Below are 25,222 nucleotides of genomic sequence, written 5' to 3'. Positions count from 1 at the left end.
CACTCCTCTTTCCTCTTTATGGATTCGGCCCTGTCTAGGGGGAAACCGGCCCGCCCCCACCTGTTCCCTTCCCCGCCGCTCCCCTGCGGGCCCCATTCACTTGTTGGTGCGAGGCGGGGGCAGACGGGGCGCCCCCTCCCCCCTGCGAGTCTAGCGCCCAGCCTGCGCGCCTCTGGCTACGCGCCCAGCCCCACGCGCCCCCGCGCGGCCGCCGGGGAGGGAGTGGTGGGGAGGGGGGGGCCTGAGCGGGGGCGCGGCCGCCCTCCCCCGCAGGCGGGCGGGCGCGGCCGGGCCCCTCGGGCGGGCTGGGGCGGCGGCGCGGCGGAGCGCGGCGCTGCAGCCATGGCGGGCGGCGCGCGGGTGTCGCTATTGGTGCTGCTGGCGCTGCTCGGGCCGCAGCCCGTGCCGGGCCGGCCCCGAGAGCGCCTCCGCGTGCGCTTCACCCCCGCCGTGTGCGGCCTGCGCTGCGTCCATGGGCCCACCGGCTCCCGCTGTACCCCGACCTGCGCGCCCCGCAACACCACCAGCGTGGACAGCGGCGCGCCCGGCGGGGCGGCCCCGGGGGGACCCGGCTTCCGCGCCTGTGAGTGCGGGGTGGTGGTCCCGAGGGAGGGGCTCCCAGGGGGAGGAGGATCCCCGGGGACGGGAGAGACAGTTCCCCCAGGAGAGGGAGCCCGGATTCTGTGTACGGTAGTGTTGGGGAATCCCTGGGGTATTAAGGAAGGGAGACTTAAATTCCTGGCTTTTGGGGTTGAGTCCTGAGGGTCCCGATTTTGCAAGCAATGAGGGTTCGCAGGGACCTGTGGCGTCCCACGTGAGGGGACTGGGGCAGGCTTTCATGCCTTTGAGTCAAAGTGGGGGCTACCAGAATTGAGGAGCCTGGGAGCTTTGGGGAAGGGGGCCCCAATGCTGAGATTGTAAGGAGTCCTTGGAGACTAAGGGAGAGTTTCAGAGCCCCGAGGGGTGTCCCAGTTTCTTTATCTTTGGTTGGGAGGGGTTAGGAAAGGTTGCGAATGCCTGTGAGGAGGGGGGTTGGGGTGAGGAAAGTTGATCGGCAGAGCTGAGGGGGACAGGGTCCCTAGAAGGAGGGTCTCTGCGGGACTCTGAGTTGCAAGGGTCGCACGTGGGAGAGAAACCCAGATAGGAGGCTTAGGGGAAGGGGCGCCCCCTGGGGGCAGAGGGGACAGGAGGGTGCGCACCAGGCACCCCTACAGATAGGGAGCCCCCCGCCGGGTTCAGGTGAGGTGGGGAGGGCGGGTCACCTGTTGGCCCCAGGGTGCAGGGATGGGCGGGCTCTCGGGTCGCGGCCTACCTGCCCCCAACCCCAGAGGCCCTCTGGAGTGGGGAGTGGGGGCCCCTGGCTCTGAGAACTCGCCCAGCCTGGCCCCTAGCCAATCCAGCCCTGGCCGGCGTGAGCTCATCTCCCGCCTGAGCCCCCGCCCGCTGCCACTCCCTCCCTCCTCCCCTTCCTCCCTCCTGCCTACACTCCCTCCCGGCCCAGCCCCAACGCGCCCGTGCCAGGCGCCGTGCCCAGGCGGGTGCCAAGCCCCTGGAGGCACAAGAGGGGCATGTGAAGGGGGGCTGACCTCGGCAGGACCCCAGTGTCCTCAGCTCCTTATTCCTCCAGAGGCGTGGGGCATGGAGTTGGCCGTGCCCATGTAGCAACACGTCCTGGGTGTGGGAGCCCCAAGGGAGCTGGGTGGGGGGCCAGCATTCAGACCAAGAGAAGGCGGAGAAATGCCCGAGGAGGCTGGGAAATGCCCTGAGACCTAGCTGGATTACCATGCCTGCCAGCAGAGACCCTTGCTATTTTGGAATCTTGATTCCTAGTTAAGCCTCTCCAGCTACTCAATTAAGGACCCTTATTAGGACACTCTGGAGTCCTGCCTGGCCTGACTCTCCTAACTAGGGGAGCCCAGAGTCTCAGCCTTCAGACCCTAAGCCTCCTCCCCACCCCTATCAACAGACTCCAGAGACCAGCCTCTCCAGTAAAGTTCCCTCCCATTCTTCTGATGTAATCCCCCAAACTGTGCCCCTCACCAGACAACCCTGTAGTATTGTCCCTCAGCTACTCCTCCCTGCTTCCCACAGAAACCCTAGACTACAGGCCCTATGTAGTGATAACTCCACTCCCCAGCTGAATTCTCTTTCCACAAAAGACTTCCATTCTCTTATATTTACAACTAAGTGCCATCGGATTCCCGATTCCTGTCTTTCCAAGCCTCGCTTTTCCAGCTGACCACCCTCCCCAGGAACTTCTGATCCATCTATCTTCAGAGAACCCCAGAGGGTCTTGCTCAGCTGATTCTCACAAGAAGACTCTCCACAGACACTGTGACCGCCCCCCTAGGCAGCCATTCATCCAAAGACTTGGGCACCTAATTCCCTTAGTTGAGAGGGGATGTGAGATCCACAGTATCTTAGAATCTTCTCAGACAATTGAGGCTCTTGTGTGCTGGGGACTCCCAGGGAATCCCATTTCTCCATGTAAATCCTTTTCTCAGCACCCTCAAACTAGCTGTCCCCTAGAAGGCACTAGAGTCCTGTCTTCTGGGCAAATTCCCCAAAGGATTTAACGGACTTCTTCTGTTGAAAGGGAGCTTCGGTTTCTTCTGAGCTAGGCTCTCTTTCCATTCTAGAAACCTTAAGCCATCTTTGAATCCCAGAGTACTGCACTCTATGTGATCTCCTTCCAGGAGTCCAGTCTCTTTACCCTTCTAAATTGAAGGGGCTCCCTCTACGCTTTCCCTGTCTCCAGTGTGTGGCTCAGAATCCCACACACGCCTTCCTGGACGGCCCCAGCCGCCTGCCCCCGTCCTCCCCTCCGCACAGCTGTCTCCAGCTGTTCTCTGCAGCCCCGGGGGAGAAAGGGAGGGGGTGCCCTCGCCGGATACGTCCGGCCTTCTTTGGCTCAGCGGGCTCGGGGCTCCCCAAGGGTCCGGAATGCGGAGCCGCCGCCCTACCCCCGCCGCACCCCTCTCTTTGTTTACCCCGCCGCACAGCTGGCAGAGCCCCGCCCAGAGGTGGCCTGGGGCCCAGCGAGGGCGCGCAGAGGGGAGAGGAGGCGCGTTCCCGTCGCGGCCCCGCCCCCGGGCTACAGGAGGCGGGAAGGCAGAGCTAGAACTCTGGAGCGGGAGCGGGAGGGGAGGTGGGCGGAGACAAAGCGCGGTGGGTGGGGCTAGGACGCCCAGATAGCCGAGGAGGTGGGGCGGGAGGAGCGTGAGCCCGAGAGCCCGGGGAAATCCGCGTGAGGAAAGGAAGGTGGGCGGGGCTAAAGGCAGCAGGTTAAACACCTAGATAGGCGAGCTTTAGAATCCCGGGGGTAGAAGGTAATGTGGGCGAGGCTCTTAGAAGGCGAGGCATAGCCAGTGGGCGGAGATTGAGTGTCGTGGACCTGGCCAGACGGAATGTGCGCGTGCCTAGAATGCTAAAGAGACAGAGTTGGGAAAGGGGAGTGGTGTTAGGGGGTGGCCAAAACGTTGATTTAGGCAATGGAAGAGACCAGCGCCGGGTCTGCGTAGCTAGAACAGCAAAGAATCCAGCCTGGTGAAAAGATGGGCGGGGCTAAGTGCTAAGGAAAGAACTTGAGTGGTCGCGGCTGAGCCAATGGGCGGGGACAGCGCTGCCTGGGTGGGGCTGGAACGCGGCCGACTCGACCTCAAAGTGGGACTCGAGAGGAAGGGCGGAGTGACCTGAAAGTGAAGAGCGGGAGGGCGTGGTGAACTGACCCAGTGGGAGGAGCTATACCTGAGGGCTGTAAGACCGGACCCAGCCAATGCAGGTGGTCTGGGTAGGTGGGGGTGACACAGGACAGCTCAAGGCGGAGCGGCTTACAACCACTAGGTGACAACGTTAGGGACTGAGTTAGCCTCTCTCCTCCCCCTCCCCCCCAGTCCTGTGTCCCTTGATCTGTCACAACGGCGGTGTGTGCGTGAAGCCTGACCGCTGCCTCTGTCCCCCGGACTTCGCTGGCAAATTCTGCCAGCTGCATTCCTCAGGCGCCCGGCCACCGGCCCCAGCCATGCCAGGTCTCACCCGCTCGGTGTACACCATGCCACTGGCCAACCACCGCGACGACGAGCACGGTGAGGAGGGCGCGGCCAGGGTCCCCTCTGATCCCTCTGTCCACTACCTCGCCGTTTCTCTGACCCCCATCTTTCCTGCCTTCCCCTAAGTACCCTTCTCCAGTGCGCCCTTCCGCCCATTCCTAGTCCCAGTCCGTAAGAACTGGGGTGTAGACACCCCTTTGCCCCGCCGTGCCTCCCTCCAGGCGTGGCGTCCATGGTGAGCGTCCACGTGGAGCACCCGCAGGAGGCGTCCGTGGTGGTGCACCAGGTGGAGCGTGTGTCCGGCTCTTGGGAGGAGGCGGACGCCGAGGCAGTGGCACGGGCGGAGGCGGCGGCGCGGGCGGAGGCGGCGGCGCCCTACACGGTGCTGGCACAGAGTGCGCCGCGCGAGGACAGCTATTCGGATGCCTCGGGCTTCGGTTACTGCTTTCGAGAGCTGCGCGGAGGCGAAGTGAGCAGAGGCGGGTGGGGAGGGGCCCGGAGCGTGCCACCACGCGGGGGCGCGCTCACCCAACACTTTTCCCACAGTGTGTGTCCCCGCTGCCCGGGCTCCGGACGCAGGAGGTGTGCTGCAGAGGGGCCGGCTTGGCCTGGGGCGTTCACGACTGTCAGGCATGCTCGGAGCACCTGGGTAAGTCCCAGGGCGTCCCTGAGGTGCTTGGAGCTGGGGAGAGGTGATAACCCCGTGGCTCCTGGTACCCTGCCCATAGACAAACCCTGTTCACAAATTCTAACCACACGTACCCTGTTGTGGGGATCATTTCCAGTCTAGATCTATCCATACCGCTCTGGTACCGCCCACTCCACTTTCTGACTTTGTTTACTCTGTTCTCACCCCACATTTATACCATGGCCCCACTCATGAATTTCTGGAACCTCCCACGTTGCCTTCTGCCAGACCGCTTATCTCAGGCTCACCTTGCACTCAAGCCACACTCATCTTTTAATCTCTCCCATCCCTCTTTTGTCCCCGCCCATCTATTTTGGCTCCGCCCGCCCCTGGCCCACCCCTCTCTTCTCTCCACAGGCATTTCCGACCGAGTGGGCATCCCAGATGGACCGTGTCCAACCGGCTTTGAAAGGGTTAATGGGTCCTGCCAAGGTGAGCAGGGGCAGGAGTGGGAAGGGCTTGGCTCTACGAGCCGGGCTGGCAGGGAGCTCATCCCTGATGCCCCTGAGCCCACGGCATTCCTCCTAGATGTGGATGAGTGCGCGACCGCCGGGCGCTGCCAGCACGGGGAGTGTGCAAACACGCACGGTGGGTACACGTGCGTGTGTCCGGACGGCTTCCTGCACGACTCGTCCCGCAGCAGCTGCATCTGTGAGCCACGGGAGAGGGTTGAGGCTGGATTGCCCGCCTGTCCGCCAGGCCCTCAGACCCCATACCAGAGCACCCCGGGGTCTTTAATTCCCTTAGACTCCCACGATCCTCCCAGACTCCCGGGTCCCCCCAGTCACTCTTATTAGACACCCCCCCCCCCCAGAACGTCTCGGATTCTTACATACTCTCAGACTCCCTGGACCTTCTTCAGCCCCTCTAAGAACCCCTCAAACTTTTAGATCCATATCCCTTCCGATCTTCAGACTTCCTTTAGCTTTTCTCAGGCCCCCAAATCCCTTCCTCTCCCTCGACCACCAGACCTTCTGCAGACCTTGAGATCCTTGTCAGATTTCCCATTGCCCCCTCAGGCCCTAAACCTTTCTCACACCTCCAGACCCCTCACCTCTCCTGAATGGCCTTTACAGACCTCTTCTGAATGGCCTTTACACCCACCAACCCCTCCCGGGGACCATCCTCCTGTCTCCCAGATCCCTTCGCCCCCACCGTTCCCTAGAAAGCCCGCCCTGAAGAATTTCCTCCCCCACCCCCAGCCCAGCACGTGATCTCAGAGGCCAAAGGGCCCTGCTTCCGTGTCCTCCGCGACGGTGGCTGCTCCCTGCCCATTCTGCGCAATATCACCAAGCAGATCTGCTGCTGCAGCCGCGTGGGCAAAGCCTGGGGTCGAGGCTGCCAGCTCTGCCCACCGTTTGGCTCAGGTGAGCAGCCTCCTGCCCGGCCTATTTCTAGACTTGACTAAACGCGGTGCCCACCCTAGGTGCCCCAGGCCCTCAGATCCCCAGAGTGGACTCCACCGGGGTTCCACCTCACCTTTGGCCACCCCCACCCACCCCTGAGACAAACCCCTTCGCATCAACCCCAGCCTTGACTACCCCTAGCCCTTGAGATATGCTGCCTGCCCAACCCTGTCCCCAAGCGTTGGCCAAGTCTGGAGTTCCAGAGATCCTGCCTTCAGTCTAAGCTCCGTCCCCACCCCAGATATGCCCTTCCCAGAGACGGTCCCCTGGCAGTGTAGCTTCTACCTAAAAACCAGACCCTTCAACAAACCAAAGCAGATCCCACCCTCAACCCCCGTCCCTGTCACTCTCCCAAATAGGGAAAAACATCCTTGGTCCCACTCATACCCTCAGGGACGTCCCATTCTTTGGCCAGTGTATCACCCCAAACCAACATCCAACCCAAACCCCTGACACACACCCAGGCCAAGCCTTGCCCCCAGTCAAGGCCAGATTCTAGATTCCTCTTCTGTCTCATTCCTTCCTGCTTTCATGCCCTCTCTCTGCCCCTCTCCCTCCCTTTCTTGTTCCTAGAGGGTTTTCGGGAGATCTGTCCGGCTGGCCCTGGCTACCACTACTCGGCCTCTGACCTCCGCTACAACACCAGACCCCTGGGCCAGGAGCCACCCCGAGTGTCCCTCAGCCACCGGGCTCCACCCTCCACCGTTCGGCCACCCACAGGTGAGCTGGCTTCTAGAGGAAGAGGTGTCATCTCTGAGGGGCTGCCCTAGCCTCATAAGGAGGGGGACACCCAAATCCAGCTCTCCATTCATTGTTATTCCTTTGTTTTTTTTTGTTTTTTTTTTTTTAAACCAGGCTTTCTGCCCACACACCGTCCAGAACCCCGACTTGAGCCAAGGCCGGGCCCTGAGCTTCCCCTGCCCAGCATTCCTGCCTGGTCTGGTCCTGAGATCCCCGAATCAGGTGCAGTAGAGGGGATCGAGGGCATCAATGGGGGTATCACAGGTGGGGGTTCTAGCGGGGAGCTCTAAGGTGAAGATTCCAGGTTAGGGATGTTACAGCCAGAGGACTTAAGGAATGTGTGGGAAGAGAGAAAGATTTGGAGAGCTGAGTGTTGGGTAACATTAGGAGCTGGTGTCAGACAGCCCTGGGTTCAAGTTCTCACTTGATCGCACAAGTCATTTAACCTCTCTGAGCCTCAGTGTCCTTATCTGTAAAATGAGGATCATTGTGAGGATTCACTGAACTCTCCCTGAAGAGTCTGCCACATAGTAAGTGCTGAGTTAATGTCGGACAATTGTTTTTCACACAGAGGGCGCTAAGAACGTATCTCGGTCAGAGGACCGGAAAGCAAATATTCAGAAATGGAGACTTTGGGGGTGGCAATAAGGGGAATTCAGGCAGAGGATCTGATGAGAAGTCCCATAATAAAGGAGCGGAGGATCAGAGGTGGAAGAGGGGTGGGGAGGGACAGACATGAGGGTGTCTTAGGCAGAGCGTCTGAAGGAATTGTACGGGGGCGAAAGGGACAGAGGATTCAGAGATGGGGGAACCCTGGCTGACTGGACTCCCCAGGTCCCTCTGCGGGCGCGTGTCAGCGCAATCCCCAGGTCTGCGGCCCAGGACGCTGCATCCCCCGGCCCAGTGGCTACACCTGCGCGTGCGATTCGGGTTTCCGGCTCAGCCCGCAGGGCACACACTGCGTCGGTGAGCCCGACAGAGAGGGTGGACGGAGGCGGGGCGGGGAATCTCTGCCAACCTCCTCCTGACCAGCCCCTTCCTGGCCCTCAGACGTGGACGAATGCCGCCGCGTGCCCCCGCCCTGTGCCCCCGGGCGCTGTGAAAACACGCCAGGCAGCTTCCATTGCGTGTGCGGCCCGGGCTTCAGAGCCGGCCCGCGGGCTACGGAGTGCTTGGGTGAGAAATCCGCCCCGCCCAGCTCCAGGCTCCACCCCTGCCCGGGTCTCCCTCCAGCAGTTCCCGCCCTCCCACGCTTCCCCACGCTCCCGGTCCCGCCCCCAGACCCGCTCCAGCTCTCCCTTCGGCCCCGCCACGGCTTCTTCCCCGCCCAGCCGGCTTTTCCCGACGGGGCGGGTCCCTGCTGTACAACTAGCCGACTTCTCTCCCCAACCCAGTCCCGCTGCGCTCCTCCCTTGGCCCCGCCCCCACCATATTCCCAACTAGCTCCCGCCCTCCCTCAGGCCCCGCCCCTGTTCTACAACCGCGGCCACCTAGCACCTGACTCCTGATTCCTAACCTGCCGCATCTGGGCCCGGTACTCTAAACGCCCCTTGCCTCGCTTCTGCCCTCCCTTGGTTCGGTCCCCATAGCCGCCCTTCCCTCCATTGCCCTGCCTAGATCCTGCCTTTCCCAAATTGCCCACCCCCCCGCCCCTCACAGTTCCCCTCTCCGCCTCTGCCCTGCCCGGCTCCCCAGTCCTCATCTTGCCCTGCCTTCTCACCTGCCCCGCCCCGCGTCCGCCTACGCCTCAATCCTACCCATTCCTTGCTCTCCTTACTGTCCCTGGCTCGCTCCCCAGTTGGGCCCAGGCCCAAGTCTGGCTCCGCCCCTGCCCTCCCCTCCTTCCATCCTCCCAGAGCCCTCGGAGGGCGGGCGTGGGGGCCGTGAGGGGGAGTGTCTGCCCCAGTCTGAACCTCCGGGTTTGTGACTACAGACGTGGACGAGTGCCACCGCGTGCCGCCGCCGTGTGACCGCGGGCGCTGCGAGAACACTCCAGGCAGCTTCTTGTGCGTGTGCCCCGCTGGGTACCAGGCTGCTCCCCACGGAGCCGGCTGCCAGGGTGAGGAACTGACAGGGACAGAGGGGAAGGGGATGTGCGGGGAAGGGTAGAGTGGCAGTGATGAGGGATGGAGAAACTGAGCAAGAGGCAGGGGGAGGCTGATTGCTGCGAGACGGGGCGGGGGGGAGGGGCAAGTTCTGAGAACCAGACACGTAGCCTGATGGCTGTAGAGACACAGTGACACGGGGACGGAGAGGCCAAGTGATCGAAAACAAAAAAGCTGAGTCATTGAGGATGGAGAGGCTGGAGGATGGAGAGAGATGTCAGTTCTGGGGGAAGGGGGTAGAGTTGTGGAGAACAGGACAGAAAGAAGCCGACTGATGCTGACTAGAGTTCTAGGAGGCGGACAGGAAGCTTGGGGATTGAACAGGTAGAGGGATGTGGGGTGAAGAATTTGAATAATGGGGAATGGGGGGGGGCAGAACGAGACAGACAAGGAGGCAGACTGATGGAGGTCAGGGAGGCAGAGGGGAGCACGGGGTGGGGGACATAAAGGTGTGACTCTGGGCCCCTTGCCCCGGGCAGATGTGGACGAGTGCACGCAGAGCCCAGGCCTTTGTGGCAGAGGGGTCTGTGAGAACCTGTCCGGCTCTTTCCGCTGTGTTTGCCCGGCTGGCTTCCGGGGCTCGGCGTGTGAAGAAGATGTGGATGAGTGTGCCCAAGAGCCACCGCCCTGCGGGCCAGGCCGCTGTGACAACACGGCTGGCTCCTTCCACTGTGCCTGCCCTGCTGGCTTCCGCTCCCAAGGACCGGGGGCCCCGTGCCAAGGTGAGGGTGCCGAATGCAAGCCCACTCCACCCCATTTGCTGTGGGGACTGGAAAGAGACATGGTTGGGGTCAGAGAGGCAGACTAATGGGGCTTGGTGATGGAGGACAGGGGCAGAGGAGTACTGAGAGGGTGGGGAGGGTCTGATTCAAGTCTTCTCCCCTTTCTGCAAATATGAGGGTGCTCTCCCTTCCGCCTCCCTTTTGGAATGATACTTTTGTGCTTGTGGGAACCCTAGGGAGGGGACAACTGACATGGGGAGGGCAACATGCAGGAGGTGGTGCCCTAGCTTCACCCTGGCAGCTGGAGAGACCATGAATGGGGAAACGGGGAAGGAATCTGTCCTCCTGGGAGATGGGATGAGCCTGGGCAAAGTCCAAGAGACTGCCTCCAGACTGCAATGTTGGGGTAGGTGGTGATGGCAATGGAGATGTTTGGGTCCAGGCCCCTTTCTCAGCCCCACTGGTCCCCTCTGCCCCAGATGTGGACGAGTGTGCCCGTAGCCCCCCGCCCTGTGCCTATGGCCGGTGTGAGAACACAGAAGGTGGCTTCCAGTGTGTCTGTCCCACCGGCTTCCAACCCAACGCTGCCGGCTCTGAGTGCGAGGGTGAGGCCGGGGAGGGAGGGAGGCATGTGGATGGGGGAGGGGGGCTTTGGGCTGCTCCTTCAAGGCCACCTTCTCCCCTGCCCCCCAGATGTGGATGAGTGTGAGAATCATCTGGCATGTCCTGGACAGGAGTGTGTGAACTCACCTGGCTCCTTCCAGTGCAGAGCCTGTCCTGCTGGCCACCACCTACACCATGGCCGATGCACTGGTGAGACCAAGCCCTGGCTATGACCTTAGACCTGCACCCTGACCCCTGACCTGGCCCATTATCTCCTGACCTGGACCTCAGTCCTCTGGACCCTGACCCTCAGAGTCTGATTGTGACTCTTGACCTAGATTATGGGCCTCTGACCCGTATTGCGAGTCCTGGCCTGGACCACCACTCTTGACTCTGAATGTGACTTCTGATTCTGTGGCCCATGAACCCTCAACTTGTCTGTGACATTTGAACCTAACCATTACCCCTACTGATAAACTCTCCCTACAACCCTGATAGCAATTGTAACCCTTCTGATCCTGACTGTCCCTTGACCCTGAATGTGACCTGTGACTCCTAAACTTGACCATGACATTTGACCTAACCATAACTCCTGACCATAACCCTTGACTCTCTGTGACCTTTGATCTTGTCTCTTTCATTGACCCTGCCCATTCTCAGAATACCTTCCCTGGCGTATTGGGTTCATGATCCCTGACCCTGATCCCTGACTAGAGGCAGAATTCTGGACTCTGACTGTTACCCCTGACCTGAATTGGTCTCAGATTCCAGTCACTGACTCTAACCCCTGATTTAACAGAATGCCATCCCATCATCTTGGTTTATAATACCTGACCTCTTACCCTAATTAATTTCTGACCCCAGTCCTCGTCCAGAGTCCCTTCACTGACTCCAGGATCCTGGCACAGGGAATTGCCAGAAAACCCGACCTACAAGACCCCCAATTGTGGTCGCCAGAATCAGGGAATCTTGGTCTCTCCAACCTGCTCCTGCTATGGATCTTTCAGCTCATATCCAACTCAAGACACTACCCACCAACTTCTCTAGAGACCTCTGCCACAAGAGGATCCATCCAGTGTCCCTAAACCAGACCCCTCCCCCTCCTTTTTTTTTTGAGACAGTGAGAGACAGAGCATGAGCAGGGGAGGGGCAGAGAGAGAGAGAGGGAGACAGAATCTGAAGCAAGCTCCAGGCTCTGAGCTGTCAGCACAGAGCCCTACGAGGGGCTTGAACTCACGGACTGTGAGATCATGACCTGAAGTCGGATGCTTAACCGACTGAACCACCCAGGCGCCCCAAACCAGACCCTTTCTGAAACCCCTGTTCCCACAGATGTGGACGAGTGCAGTTCGGGTGCCTCCTGCGGCCCCCATGGCCACTGCACTAACACCGATGGCTCCTTCCGCTGCAGCTGCGCGCCGGGCTACCGGGCGCCGTCGGGTCGGCCTGGGCCCTGCGCAGGTGGGCTGGGTGGGGAGAGGGCGGCGAGAGGACCGGAGAACCTGGGGGTGGGGTCCGGGCTCCTGGACAAAGCCTGATGGGGAGGTAGAAGCTGGACTCAAAGGATGTGGGTGGGGCTTAGAAACCCGCCCTCTGGGGTGTGGCTTAGGGGCGGAGTTGATGCTTCTTGGGCCAGGACCCCGCAGCCCTATTTCTCCCATACCCTAGATGTGAACGAGTGCTTAGAGGGAGACTTTTGTTTTCCCCACGGCGAGTGCCTCAACACCGACGGCTCCTTTGCCTGCACTTGTGCCCCCGGCTACCGGCCCGGACCCCGCGGAGCCTCTTGCCTCGGTCCGTACCCAGGCTGGGCCTGGACCGGGAAAGGGTGGGCTTTCACCCAGAAAACCGGGACGGGGAGAGGGCGGAGGCGGCGCCTGACGTTTTGGACTGAGGTCTCAAAGCGTCAAAGCGGGGCTTGTGGAGCCTCTTGGCGTCGGCCAGGGAGGGGAGGGGTTTGGAGGGGGAAAGGCGGAGTCGGGATAAGCTGCTCCGTGATTGGAAAGGACGGGGCCTGAACGCGTCGGAGGGGTGGGGCTTTCAGGGAAAGGAGGAGCCTAAGGCAGGCTGGGGGCGGAGGGGGGTGGGAAGAAGGGGAGACCTCAGCCAGAGAGGCGGGGCAAGGGCGGTGGAGGGGCTTGCCCGAGAAGGGTAAGCCGAGGAGGTGGTCCGCGGTTTCGGACACTGTCCCGCAGACGTGGACGAGTGCAGCGAGGAGGACCTCTGCCAGAGCGGCATCTGTACCAACACCGACGGCTCCTTCGAGTGCGTGTGTCCTCCCGGACATCGCGCCGGCCCAGACCTCGCCTCCTGCCTGGGTGAGAGGCGCCTGCCCGGCCTGATCCCTGCCCCTCTGCCTCTCCTGCTCTGCCATTTGCCTCCAGTCCGCTGCTTCCTCCCTTCCCCGCTTCTGACTCTCCTCCCCCTTCCTTAACTCCCCCACCTGTTCTTATTTGCCTCCCAGCCTCCCGTTTCCCGCATCTGACTGCTCTTCCTCCTTTCTCAGACATAGACGAATGTCGAGAGCGGGGCCCGGCCCTGTGCGGGTCCCAGCGTTGTGAGAATTCCCCTGGCTCCTACCGCTGTGTCCGAGACTGCGACCCTGGCTACCACGCGGGACCTGAGGGCACCTGTGACGGTGAGACTACTCTCCTTCTCCGCTCCTGTCTCTAGAACTAGTTGCTGGAATGAGCTCCCTTGGGGACGGAGGAGGAGCACCCTGCCTTCCGGACTTGAGGGGAGGGAAGGAGCCGTCAACCAATGCACTTAACTGTGTCCCCATCTCTGTGGTGGAAATAAGCCACCAGGGTGCCCTTGCATTTTCCCCTGGAGGTGAGGTGGGAAGATGGGGGTGGGGGGGAGGGGAGACACTCCTACCAGATACCAGGCCAAGCCTCACTTCCAGAAGCAGCCCTCTCTGCTCCTCTAGCTCAGTGCACATTTTAGGCTAGACCCCAGCAAGACATCTCCTCCAGGAAGAACTGTTAGCGCCTCCACAGCTTCCAGTGGGTTTCTTTCTCTCTGGGTCCCTTGAAGCCTGCCTTCTTTCACCTTCCACCACTCCCTCTACTTCCAGCTGCCCTCCGGTCACCGAGAGGGGCCCAACCCGGGGCTGTCCTGGGCCCATCCTTTCCCAGTTCAAAATTCCCCAGGTTCCACCATGCTGGGCCTTGCCCGTTTAAACCCCACCTCCCAAGTTCTATTCCAAGTCTCTCCGGATTCTGTGCTTTCCCCATTCTTCAGACTTCTCGAGCGCCCCAGCCCCGCCCCAAACGTGTAGGCCCACCCCTTCCAGTCCCAGCCCTTGCCTGCCCTTCTCGTTCCTTATGCCTTCCCCCACACCCTCCTCCCTCCCTTCCCAACCCCCCTGCCCTGTTTCCCCACCAGGCTCCAGCGGGGTACTGATGAGACAGGAGGCTGGGGCTAATGGAAGGATTTGTTTTTGCATAGTGTGTGGGTCAACATTTTGGGGAGCAGATGAAATGACTGTGGGCTATCTTTGGCTCTCTGGCTGCCAGACCTCTGATCTGTGGAAGCCTAGTTTCAGGGGACTTCGTTCATTCATTCTGCAGGAATTCATTAAGCACCTACTGTGTGCCAGACAGTGGCAATGAGCCAGACAAAATCGATGCCCTCACGGAGCTGACGGTGGGGGGGGGTGGGAGTGGGGGGAGGGAGAGACAGACAGAAAGTATGTCAATAAATTCAAGCTTCATTCAGCAAACAGTTTGGGGGCACACACTGTGTGTCAGGCATGGTTCTATACCCTGGGGTTACAGGAGGAACAAGACAGATACAAGTCCCTGCATTATGGAGGTTATAGTCTAGGGAGGTGACAGTTGGCATATTAAAAAATACATGGATATTTTTGACATATTAATATAATGTCAACTTTAAGAAGGGAAATAGGTGCCTGGGTGGCTCAGCTGGTTAAGCAGCTATTTTATTTTATTTATTACATTTATTCATTTTGAGAGACAGAGCATGAGCAGGGAAGGGGCAGAGAGAGAGGGAGACACAGAATTTGAAGCAGGCTCCAGGCTCCGAGCTGTCAGCACAGAGCCTGATGTGGGGCTCGAACTCACAAACTGTGAGATCATGACCTGAGCCGAAGTCGGACACTTAACCGACTGAGCCACCCAGGCACCCCTAAGCAGCTAACTCTTGATCTCAGCTCAGGTCTTGATCTCAGGCTCGTGAGTTCAAGCCCCATGTTGGGCTCCACGCTGGGTATGAAGCCTACTTTAAAAAAAAAAAAAAAAAAAAAAAGGAAAATAAAACATGATAAGTGGACACAGATGATAGGGTGGGGGGGAAGGGGTACTAGGAGAGCTTGACCTAGACACTTGAGTGAAGTTAAAGAGGGAGCCATGCAGATAGCTGAGGGAAGAGTGTTCCTGACAGAGGAAAGAGCAAGTGCAAAGGCCCTGAGGTGGGCCCACGTTTGGATTACGTGAGAAATGGCGATGAGACCTTAAAAGAGTCTCAACACTTCAGAAGCTCAGACTCCTAGAACACCGGATTTATAGGGACTTCTCAATCATGGGAACCGGAAGCGGCAACAGGAACTTGTGAATCCAGGCCTGTGACTCCCCTCCCCTCCCCCCCACCCTACTCTTTTCCAGACGTGGATGAATGCCAAGAATATGGCTCAGCGATTTGCGGAGCCCAGCGCTGTGAGAACACCCCCGGCTCCTACCGCTGCACACCAGCCTGTGACCCTGGCTATCAGCCCACGCCAGGGGGCGGATGCCAGGGTGGGTGTCCATCAGGCACTGGGTGAGATGTGGAGGGCATGGAAAGTCCAGCAATGGCCTGACTGTCTGGTGGTTGCAGATGTGGACGAATGCCGGAATCGGTCCTTCTGCGGGGCCCACGCCGTGTGCCAGAACCTGCCAGGCTCTTTCCAGTGCCTCTGTGACCAGGGATACGAGGGGGCCAGGGACGGGCGTCACTGCGTGGGTACGGGGCTCGGGGGGGGGGGGGGGGCAGAGGGTGGGGAAGAGGTGGGTCAGGCCCTGCCCCTCTCTGTAGACCTGAACAAATGTGAGTTCACACTTGGTGTGTGAACAGATATGAACTGACACATTCAGGTTGTAGAATTTAGACTCTGGAATATACAGCATTTCCCTTGTCAGTCAGGACTCTTCTGGTTGCAAGCAACAGAAACCCTATTCGTTCAGATCTTGTTTTGGGAAGGCTTAAAAAAATATGTGCATAAAGTCTGTAAAATGCACACTAATCTTTCTTTTTAATGGACACTAATCTTAAGTACACAGAAATATTTTCTTTTTTCCCAACATTTTGTGAGGAAAATTTCTTTTTTTTTTTAACATTAAAAAAATTTTTTTAAATGGCTATTTATTTTTGAGAGAGAGACAGAGTATGAGTGGGGGAGGAGGAGAGAGAGAGGGAGACAGAATCTGAAACAGGCTCCAGGCTCTGAGCTGTCTGCACAGAGCCTGACGTGGGGCTCGAACTCACAAACCATGAGATCATGACCTGAGCCGAAGTCAGACGCTTAACGGACTGATCCACCCAGGCACCCCCCAAATTTTTTTAATGTTTGTTTATTTTTGAGAAAAAGAGAGAACACACACAAGTAGGGGAGGGGCAGAGAAGAGGGAGACACAGAATCCAAAGCAGGCTCCAGGCTTCAAGCTGTCAGCACAGAGCCTGACGTGGGGCTTGAACTCACGAACTGTGAGATCATGACCTGAGCTGAAGTCAGACACCCAACCAACTGAGCCCCCCAGGTGCCCCTGAGGAAAATTTCTAACCATGCAGAAAATTGAAAGACCTGTAGAATGAATTTCTGCACACCACATATATTCCATATCATTATTTTATTATCCTTATTTCCTCATCTATCTGTCTGTAATCCATCTTATTTCTGGGATAAGTTTAAAAGTAAATTGTAGCCATCAATGCACGTCTCCCTAAGTTCTTCAGTATGCATAGCACTAACCAGATTTCAGTAGGCATTTACAGATTTTTTTTTTTTAATGTTTATTTTTGAGAGAGAGAGACAGAGAGAGAGAGAGGCAGGGGAGGGGCAAAGAGAGAAGGAGACACAGAATGCAAAGCAGGTTCTAGGCTCTGAGCTGTCAGCACAGAGCCCAATGTGGGGCTTGAACTCATGAACTGTGAGATCATGACCTAAGCTCAAGTCAGATACTTAAAAAATTTTTTTTAAATGTTTTTTTAAATTTTATTTTTGAGAGAGACAGAGTATGAGTGGGAGAGGGGCAGAGAGAGAGGGAGACACAGAATCTGAAGCAGGCTCCAGGCTCTGAGCTGTCAGCACAGAGCCTGCTGTGGGGTTCGAACTCACGGACCGTGAGATCATGACTTAAGTTGAAGTCAGACGCTTAACTGACTGAGCCACCCAGGTGCCCCTCAAGTCACATACTTAATGGACTGAGCCACCCAGGTGCCCCTGCAGATATTTTTTTATCTGAGGTTCAATTTATATACAGCGAACTGCATGAATCTTAATGATATATTCTTTACATTTGACAAGCACACAAGCTTGGTTTCTTTGAAAAAAATTAAAATGGTGAAGGCCTGGAATATGTTTGAACTTTGGGCATAGTTGGATCCAGGAATTCTAACAAAGCTAGCTGTCTCTCCCTCTCACCTCTGCTTTCCCTTGTTGTATTTCTGCTCGGGCAGACTCTTTTCAGAGTGACAAAGAAGGCCCTGGCGTCTCTGGGCTCATATCCTCAGCTTGGCAACCCTAGGGCTAAAGAGGGAGGCTCTTTCTTGGTAGTTCTACCAAAAGTCCCAGAACTAGCTTTGATTGGCCCAGTTTAGTCACCGCCTATCTCTCTGAACCAGAGAAATGCAGTAATCTGGTTGGCCAAGCCTGGAACTTGTGCCCACCCCTCAGAGTAGATTTAACCCTACTCATAAATACGTGAGTTGAAAATGGAGGGACAGAGGGCTCCCAAGGAAAATTCAGGGTCTGTCACCGGAAGATAAGTGGATGATGGGGTCTGGGTCATGAAAAATACCCTTCTATTTGAAAGCTCAGACTTTTAGAGCTTTGGAATCACAGATACCTACAACCATTGACTCTCCTTCCCCTCTGTCTCTTGCTCACAGATGTGAATGAATGTGAAACACTACAGGGTGTGTGTGGAGCTGCCCTCTGCGAGAATGTTGAAGGCTCCTTCCTGTGTGTCTGTCCCACCAGCCCTGAGGAGTTTGACCCTATGACTGGACGTTGTGTTCCCCCACGAACTTCTGCTGGTAAGACTGATATGTCTGTTTAACTGATGGCTTCAGGGCTCACAGAAAAATGATGTGGTCTAACCATTCCCGTCATGGGCAGGCTGCCATCAGTTAAATGTTGTTGTTTTAAAGAACAATAAAAAATTCAGAACACGTGGGTTAACATGGGCGGTGGGACCGGGGCAGCCCTGTCCCTGACTCTACCAGATTCCTTCTTTCAACAAATGTTCACAGGGCATCCACTGTGTTTAGGCCTTATTCTAGGTACCAGAGACATGGTAGTGACCAGGAGAGACCACTCTTTCCTTAAGGAGCTCACAGTTCAGTGGGAGAAGGCAGAGATATCACCAGAGAGTGACAACCAGAGAAATCAGGGCTGGAAGGAGGAAGCTCAGGCCAGAAGGAACAAGGCTGTGATGGGGAAAGGCTGGGGGATTATGGGAATCCAGAGGAGCCTACCCCAGCTGGAGAGGGAAGTGAGAGCTTCCTATAGGAGGGGAGGTCTGAACTGAGAGCAGGAGGAAGAGTAGAAATAAGCCAGGTGATGTGGGTGAGGGAGGGCATTCTGGGCAGAGGACACAGCAAGGGCAAAGGCCTGGCAAGGCAAGAGAAGACCTGCCATGTTTGAGGAACAAAAATAAGTTCAGGGTGGCATGCTGGACAGAGCAAGGGAAGGGGTGGGGAGAAGTGAGGCCGCAGAAGGATGCAGTGCTAGACCACACTGATTTACCCTCTCAGGGGGCTGGCCTTTCCTGAGGGCACTGTGGCACCATGGGAGGGTTTTGAGTGGGAGAGGGGGATAATCAGAATCTGGCTGCCATGTGCAGGTGGACTGGAGGGGGTGACACTAGGGGCTGGGAGCCTAGGGAGCATCCAGGGCAGGGACGTGGGCAGGAGAGGAGAAGACTGGATCAAGGCAGGGGCCATGAGAGGGGAGGGGAGGGTGGTGGCAGGAGGCGAGAGGCCAAGTGGAGAGGCTGTGGGCTGCCGGGGGGGGGGGGGGGGCGGGGAGGGAGGTGTCCAGGTCCAAGCGTAGGTTTGGGGACAAAGACTCTGAGGCCAGCTGGGGACACATTGGATGTGAGGACCCAGAAGGTAGCCAGGAGGCCAGAGGAATCCCCCCACCCCATCCCAAACTGCAGCTGGGATGATGGGGCAGACACCTGGGAGGGTGTGAGGTGCCAAAATGACAGGAGGTGAGAACGGGAGAAACGAGGACAGATGGTGAGAGGTGTGGCGTCTGGTTCAGCCTCGGTTTCGGGGCCTCAGTTTCCTCGTCTGTAACATGGGGGTGGGAGGCTCAGCCCATGCTGGCTGGGCTAAAGCCCCTCGTTTCTCCAGGCACATTCCCGGGCTCACAGCCCCAGGCACCTGCCAGCCCAGGTCTGCCTGCCAGGCCACCTCCGCCTTCCCCACCCCGCCGGCCCAGCCCGCCTAGGCAGGGCCCCGCGGGCAGCGGGCGCCGCGAATGCTACTTTGACACAGCAGCTCCCGATGCATGTGACAACATCCTGGCACGGAATGTGACATGGCAGGAGTGCTGCTGTACCGTGGGTGAGGGCTGGGGCAGCGGCTGCCGCATCCAGCAGTGCCCCAGCACGGAGACAGGTGGGCATGGGCTCCTGGGCGGACATAGGGCTGAGGGTTTGGGTAGAAATAGGCAGGCATGCGACTGGGACAGAGGACACATTTGGACATGGGCTGGGGCACTGGTACCGTACGGGCAAGAGTAAGCTGCCAGCCAGGCGGGCGTGAGGCTGAGAGGTGGGCACAAACAGGCACGGGGCCTGAAAACTTGGGTAAGCAGGGGGCAGGAGTAAGCTCTGAGATAGATGGGCGGGAGCAAGCCCAGGGTGCAGGGCAGGGGCCCGGGCCAGGGTGTCTGGGCTCAGCTTTGTCTCTCTGTGCAGCTGAGTATCAGTCATTGTGCCCCCATGGCCGGGGCTACCTGGCACCCAGTGGAGACCTGAGCCTCAGGAGGGGTAAGCTGAGACTTCAAGCCCCACTCACCCTCAGCCCCCAGGCCCAGCTCCATCTCACCCTCTCCGTTTTCTTCACCTCTATCTCCCATCCTTTTTCTCTGTCTCTACCCCGCCCCCTCGCCTATCTCCACCTTTCCCGATCTCTACCTCTGGGTCTCTGTCGCCACCTTTCGGTCTCTCTCTTTCCCCGGTCAAGCCTCAGAATCACACATTCCCCCCATCCAGCCGCCCCACACCCCGGCCCCATCTCTCTTGGTGTGGGGAGCACCTCTGACCCTCCTTCCCGCAGACGTGGACGAGTGCCAGCTCTTCCGAGACCAGGTGTGCAAGAGCGGCGTGTGCGTGAACACGGCCCCAGGCTACTCATGTTACTGCAGCAACGGCTACTACTACCATGCCCAGCGACTGGAGTGCGTCGGTACGAGCTTCGCCTGCCCCCCCCCATTCCACCCCCACCCCCTCCCGACACTCTACCAAGCCAGCGCCTCTCTGGAATGTCGCCACCGCCAGCAGAAGTCCTTCCCGAAGTCTAGACTCCATCTATCAGGCTGTCAACGCGCTGGGGAAGTGGGAAAGGGTAGAGGGCTACTTCCTGACCACTCCCTCCGTGCCTCCCTAGATAATGACGAGTGCGCAGACGAGGAGCCGGCGTGTGAAGGCGGCAGCTGCGTCAACACCGTGGGCTCTTATCACTGCACCTGCGAGCCGCCACTGGTGCTGGACGGCTCCCGGCGCCGCTGCGTCTCTAACGAGAGCCAGAGCCTCGGTAGCCCCGCCCCGCCCCCGGGCCCGCCCCGCCCCTCGCTCTCCGGGCTCAGCCCCACGCCCAGGCCACGCCCCCCCCCCGCCCTATTTACTCTCGGTGTCTGACTCTGCCCCCACGGCTGGGCTGGCTGGGCTGGTGTCGGGGATTTGCTCTAAAGCCAAGGTTCCGGAGGAGCCTGGCACTTGCTGGCCGTGTGTACCTGCACGTTGCTTATCGCCTCTTGGCCGCAGCTTCCTTCTGGCACCTTGGGTGGACTACCTTACAGGGTGGCTGTGAGGAATTTCATTTTCAGGACCGTTATGGGACCTGATCTTACAAAGTGCCAAAGCCGTGCTTCCTCTTATTATTTCCCTGTGTGTCTCTGTCTCCTTCCACCTCTCTGGGGTTTCTGTCTTTAGGTTTTTCTCTGAATTTCTGCCACTCTCTGGGTCTGTCTTTGTTTCTAGAGGTCTGTTCCTTTTCGTCTCTCTCTCCATCTTTACTTTCCTGTTCTTGGATTCTCTGACTCTTTGGATGTGTTTGTCTCTATCTCTTTGGGTCCTTTCTTTTTGCCCAATGACCCAAACTCTCTTCTCCTTCCACTTCCTGTGTCTACATCCCCCCTCCCCACACCCCCTGCTTTCTCCTCCTATGTGACTGCCTCATGCCAGACCAAGCACATACTCCCCTGGAGCTATCTCAGAGGCCTTCTGGGAGTCAGATCACAGCTGAGGAGGAGCGTCTGGTGTTAGGCACTGGGTAGCTGGGCTGCTCCAGCACAGGAGATGGCCAAGAATTTGGGAGGGTCCTATCCTGCCTGTCCCACCCTGATGCATGCTGTCTCTGCCCTCAGATGACAATCTGGGAGTGTGCTGGCAGGAAGTGGGGGCTGACCTCGTGTGCAGTCGCCCTCGGCTGGACCGCCAGGCCACCTACACAGAGTGCTGCTGCCTCTATGGCGAGGCCTGGGGCATGGACTGTGCCCTCTGCCCCGCCCAGGACTCAGGTACTACGACCTGCCTGGGTCATACTCAGAGGCCAAGACATCCCATGAGACCCCACCCCCCATCCACCCCCACCAAATCCTGGACACTTAGACCTCAAATACCAGTTGCTCAGACCCACCGTCCTGGCCCACAAACTACCTGGTCAGAGCTCACAGACCTCCGAGTCTTAATGTATTGGACACTCACTTCCAGGTGCCTAAGACCCCAACCCACAACCCCAGAGATCCCCCAAATCTTGGCTCTTGGAACTCCTGAGTCCCCCAATCTTTAGCCCATGGGAACTCAGTCCAGGCCCAAAACCCTGATCCTTGGTCCTCAGACCTCCAGGTCCCATGGCTCAGATCCCCTCCTATGCATCCTGGCCCCTGAGCCCCCCCAGTAACAGTCCTGGGACTCCCCAGTTCTGGTTCCTAAAACACCCCCATCCAATTTCTCTAGGCCTCTAGTCCAATATCCCATGGGTCCTCCCTATTCCAGCACTTGGACCCTGATTCCTAGCCCCAGTACTTAGTACTCTCGATCCCAGCACCATGGAATCCCAGTCACAACCCTCAGCCCTAATCCTGCCTCCAGAAACCCTATCGGGGCCCTGCAATCCCAGCCCCCTCATTTGAAGTCCCTCCCATGCCTCAGCCCAAGGCCCTCCTCGTCTCCTTTCCTCTGGGCTCCTCTTTCCAGCCAGGGAACATGAATGGTGGGTTCTGAGGGCTAACCACGAGGCTTGGCTCCTATTCACAGATGACTTTGAGGCCCTGTGCAATGTGCTGCGCCCCCCTGCATATGGCCCCCCGCGGCCAGGTGGCTTTGGACTCCCTTACGAATATGGCCCTGACCTAGGTCCACCCTACCAGGGCCTTCCCTACGGGCCCGAGCTGTACCCGCCACCCGTGCTACCCTACGACCCCTACCCACCACCTCCTGGGCCTTTCGCCCGCCGAGAGGCCCCCTACGGAGCACCACCCTATGACATGCCCGACTTTGAGGACGACGGTGGCCCATATGGTGAATCTGAGGCTGCGGCACCACCCGGCCCGGGAACCCGCTGGCGCTATCGGTCCCGCGACACGCGTGGCTCCTTCCCAGAGCCTGAGGAGTCACCTGAAGGTGGAAGCTATGCTGGTGAGCACTGCGGGCGAGGGATGGAGACCAAGACGAAGAGTCAGGTGTGCAGAGAGATGGAAACAGGGAAGACGGAGGGAGATAGATCCAGAAACAAAGAGAAGCTGGGGTCGGGGGTTGGCTCAGAGAGATGGGAGAACACAGATACAGTAGGAGAGACGTCAGAGAGCAGCGATGACGAGGGACAGAAACATACCTGCAGACCGAGGAGCTGAGGACAGGAGGAAAGTGATGGGGAGCAGTGCTAGGGAAACCTGGCCCCACGGCGCCCCCCACAGCCCGCGAACAGGACTCACGGTTTAGAAGAGGATATCCGGCCAGGGACGCGCACCGCCCCCCTCCCCGTTGGGGGTTTAAGATATAGAAGGCAGAGACCCCCAACCAAGGAGCCCCGCATTCTCCGCAGGCGCGCTGTCTGGGCCCTACGAGGGACTGGAGGCGGAGGAGTGCGGGATCTTGGATGGCTGCGCCCACGGCCGCTGCGTGCGCGTCCCCGAGGGCTTCACCTGCGACTGCTTCAGTGGCTACCGCCTGGACATGACCCGCATGACCTGCGTCGGTGAGAGGCGGCCAGGGCCAGCCTGTGCGGGGCTAGGGTGGAAGCCCTGACCGGAGGTTGGGGGGGCGGGAGGTGTCAAGGGACGTCAAGGGGTTGGACGGACCAGGGGAAGCCGGAAGTGCATCGCGCGCAGGGATGGGATGTGCCTGAAGAAGGCGAGGTCAGGCTGCGAGAAGAGCAGAGCTTGACCTCCGGGCCGGGGGCTGGGCTGGAAGCAGGATTGAAGAATCCTGTAGAATCCCGCAGGTGTGATTGCTAGGGAGTTCAGTGCTACCGTGGGCAATTTGACCGCTTTGGAGAGCTCCCGTCTTATATGAATCATGTTTGCCTAGTTCAGGCAGTAGTAAAGCAAAGTGGTTACAATCAAGGACTCTGGGGGAGTCGGACAGACCTCAGGCTCAGTCCAGCAACTTGCTGTGTGACCCTGGGACAGGTCACCGTCCTTTTTTTTTAGTTTTTCTCATCTGAAAAATGAGCATAAGTTGTAGAATCCATGTCATAGAGTTGTGAATATCATTAATACTGAAATACAATGAGACTGAGGCCTATGTGTAAACCAAGGTTCAAAAAAGAGAACTGAGGCCCCCAAGAACTCACAGCCAAAAAATAGCGGGGGACTGGGCACTCTGAGAACTGGGCAGAATGTGGGCTTGTTGTGTGATACTGGGCAAGGAGCTTCCCCGGGCTGCGTCTCAGTTTGCCCATATGAAAACAGAATCACTACCTACCTCAGGGTTATTAGTTGGATAAACACACATAATGTGCTTTAAACAATGCCTGGCATCGAGTAAGCATTAATTGTTGTGATATCATTATCAGTATTATTTTCCTAACAAAATCCTAGTGACATAGGCCCTACCATACCCATCTTATAGAACACAAAGCTGAGTCTCAGAGATGTTAAGCCACTTGCCCATGCTCACACAGCTGGCAGGTGGTAGTGATTGGATTCAACTTCAAGCAGGAGGCTCAGCACCCCTTTGCCCCAGGGGCCAGATAAGCCGGCTCCAGGGTCCCCGGCCCTGAGCAGAGATCCTTGTACCTCCTTCTGCAGACATCAACGAGTGTGACGAGGCCGAGGCGGCCTCCCCGCTCTGCGTCAACGCACGCTGCGTCAACACCGATGGCTCCTTCCGCTGCATCTGCCGCCCAGGGTTCGCGCCCACGCACCAGCCGCACCACTGCGCGCCCGCCCGGCCGCGGGCCTGAGCTCCGGCGGTCCCAGGCTGTTTGCTCCGCGCCTGCGCACGCGGCTCCCTGCCGCGCACTCTCCCGCCCGCTTGCGCGCATGAGCACGGGGAGCCCGAGTGGTCGGAGAGGAAGGGCGCACGAACCAATGGAAGGAGGGATGCCCTTCGCTGCTCCTGCCACCCTCAGCAACTCCTACCGACGCTGCGGGGGCCCGGGACTAGCCCACGGCGCCCTTCAGGTTCCCTCTACTTTTTATGAAAAGTTTCAATTAAAAAAACACCTATTTTGTACCTTCTGCCTCTGCCAGTCTATGTCTCCGAAAGTCTGGCTCCAAAGTTTGTTCTCTGAGCCACTAAATTACATCCTCTTCCCATCCTTGACTCCGTGTCTGGCTCTTAATTTCCGTGCCTCTGTCGCTTAGTCTTTCTCCTATGTCCGTTTCTCTCTTTATCTCTGTTTACTATCGCTTGTCTATTTCATTTTCTCTGCCCGATGCTCTATGACACGGGGACCTAGTCTCTGTTTCTCTTTCTCTTTTCCTACCTCTCTGTTTTATTATCTCTCTAGTCTCATCTCGAGAGAGATCTTTTCCCCATGTGGGACCCCGGAAGGGGATGGGAAGGGTGGCCTCAGACCCTGCTCAGGGCGCTGCCTCTTTCCTCAGCTAGAGGGGACCCCAGATTTCCATACTGCCCAAAGAATTCAAAAGCTGTTCTGGGACAAGTGGGACTTGGGAGACGTGGGGGGCAGGAGTCCCTGGAGGGATGAACAGAGACCTGGGCCTCCAGCTAAGTTTGTGCTGTGGCAGGACAGGGAGTGGCAGTCCTGGTGGGTGGCCTGTGCAGGCACATATGGGAGTGAGAATGAGCTGTGTGTGTGTGATGGTAAAGTGTCCCGCACAGACCCCCCCCCTACCCTAGTGGCCCCTGCCTATTTCCTGATCATAGTGGGGGGGGGGGGCTGTGGGGGCAGGGGGAGTGTCCAACATCCTCCTCCCCCCAAAAAAAGAACAAAAACGGCCTGGAAAGGCACAAGCTCAGGGTACAGGGAAAGTTTGGGAGTGGATGGG

General features: G+C 58.3%; 1 protein-coding gene across 4 annotated transcripts in view; it reads left to right on the top strand.

The window, feature by feature from the left end:
- The window catches only part of LTBP4 (latent transforming growth factor beta binding protein 4), a 30,145-nt gene extending 5,702 nt beyond the window's left edge, over positions 1-24,443 (top strand). For 3 of the 4 annotated variants that reach the window (XM_053905924.1, XM_053905922.1, XM_053905923.1), the window contains exons 5-33: positions 3,894-4,085; positions 4,271-4,518; positions 4,596-4,698; positions 5,095-5,169; positions 5,266-5,388; positions 5,940-6,104; positions 6,717-6,863; positions 6,999-7,106; positions 7,719-7,850; positions 7,935-8,060; positions 8,818-8,943; positions 9,469-9,711; positions 10,191-10,316; positions 10,405-10,524; positions 11,647-11,775; positions 11,983-12,108; positions 12,510-12,632; positions 12,821-12,952; positions 14,940-15,071; positions 15,151-15,276; positions 17,422-17,568; positions 18,892-19,158; positions 19,461-19,532; positions 19,822-19,950; positions 20,152-20,298; positions 21,131-21,283; positions 22,023-22,403; positions 22,810-22,962; positions 24,017-24,443. In XM_053905924.1, the coding sequence (XP_053761899.1) occupies positions 3,894-4,085; positions 4,271-4,518; positions 4,596-4,698; positions 5,095-5,169; positions 5,266-5,388; positions 5,940-6,104; positions 6,717-6,863; positions 6,999-7,106; positions 7,719-7,850; positions 7,935-8,060; positions 8,818-8,943; positions 9,469-9,711; positions 10,191-10,316; positions 10,405-10,524; positions 11,647-11,775; positions 11,983-12,108; positions 12,510-12,632; positions 12,821-12,952; positions 14,940-15,071; positions 15,151-15,276; positions 17,422-17,568; positions 18,892-19,158; positions 19,461-19,532; positions 19,822-19,950; positions 20,152-20,298; positions 21,131-21,283; positions 22,023-22,403; positions 22,810-22,962; positions 24,017-24,171 (4,406 nt within the window). In that variant the 3' untranslated portion in view covers positions 24,172-24,443. Of the gene's footprint in view, positions 1-302; positions 584-3,893; positions 4,086-4,270; positions 4,519-4,595; positions 4,699-5,094; positions 5,170-5,265; positions 5,389-5,939; positions 6,105-6,716; positions 6,864-6,998; positions 7,107-7,718; positions 7,851-7,934; positions 8,061-8,817; positions 8,944-9,468; positions 9,712-10,190; positions 10,317-10,404; positions 10,525-11,646; positions 11,776-11,982; positions 12,109-12,509; positions 12,633-12,820; positions 12,953-14,939; positions 15,072-15,150; positions 15,277-17,421; positions 17,569-18,891; positions 19,159-19,460; positions 19,533-19,821; positions 19,951-20,151; positions 20,299-21,130; positions 21,284-22,022; positions 22,404-22,809; positions 22,963-24,016 lie in introns of those variants that run through there. The other variant, XM_053905926.1, reaches the window with a different exon arrangement.
- Positions 24,444-25,222: the final 779 nt, after the last annotated feature.

This window comes from Panthera pardus, unplaced genomic scaffold (genome assembly GCF_024362965.1).
Source record: "Panthera pardus isolate Hobbes unplaced genomic scaffold, ASM2436296v1 HiC_scaffold_18, whole genome shotgun sequence".
Lineage (NCBI taxonomy): Eukaryota > Metazoa > Chordata > Mammalia > Carnivora > Felidae > Panthera > Panthera pardus.
Note: the sequence above shows the minus strand (reverse complement) of the source record. Positions and strands in the feature narration are given on the sequence as shown.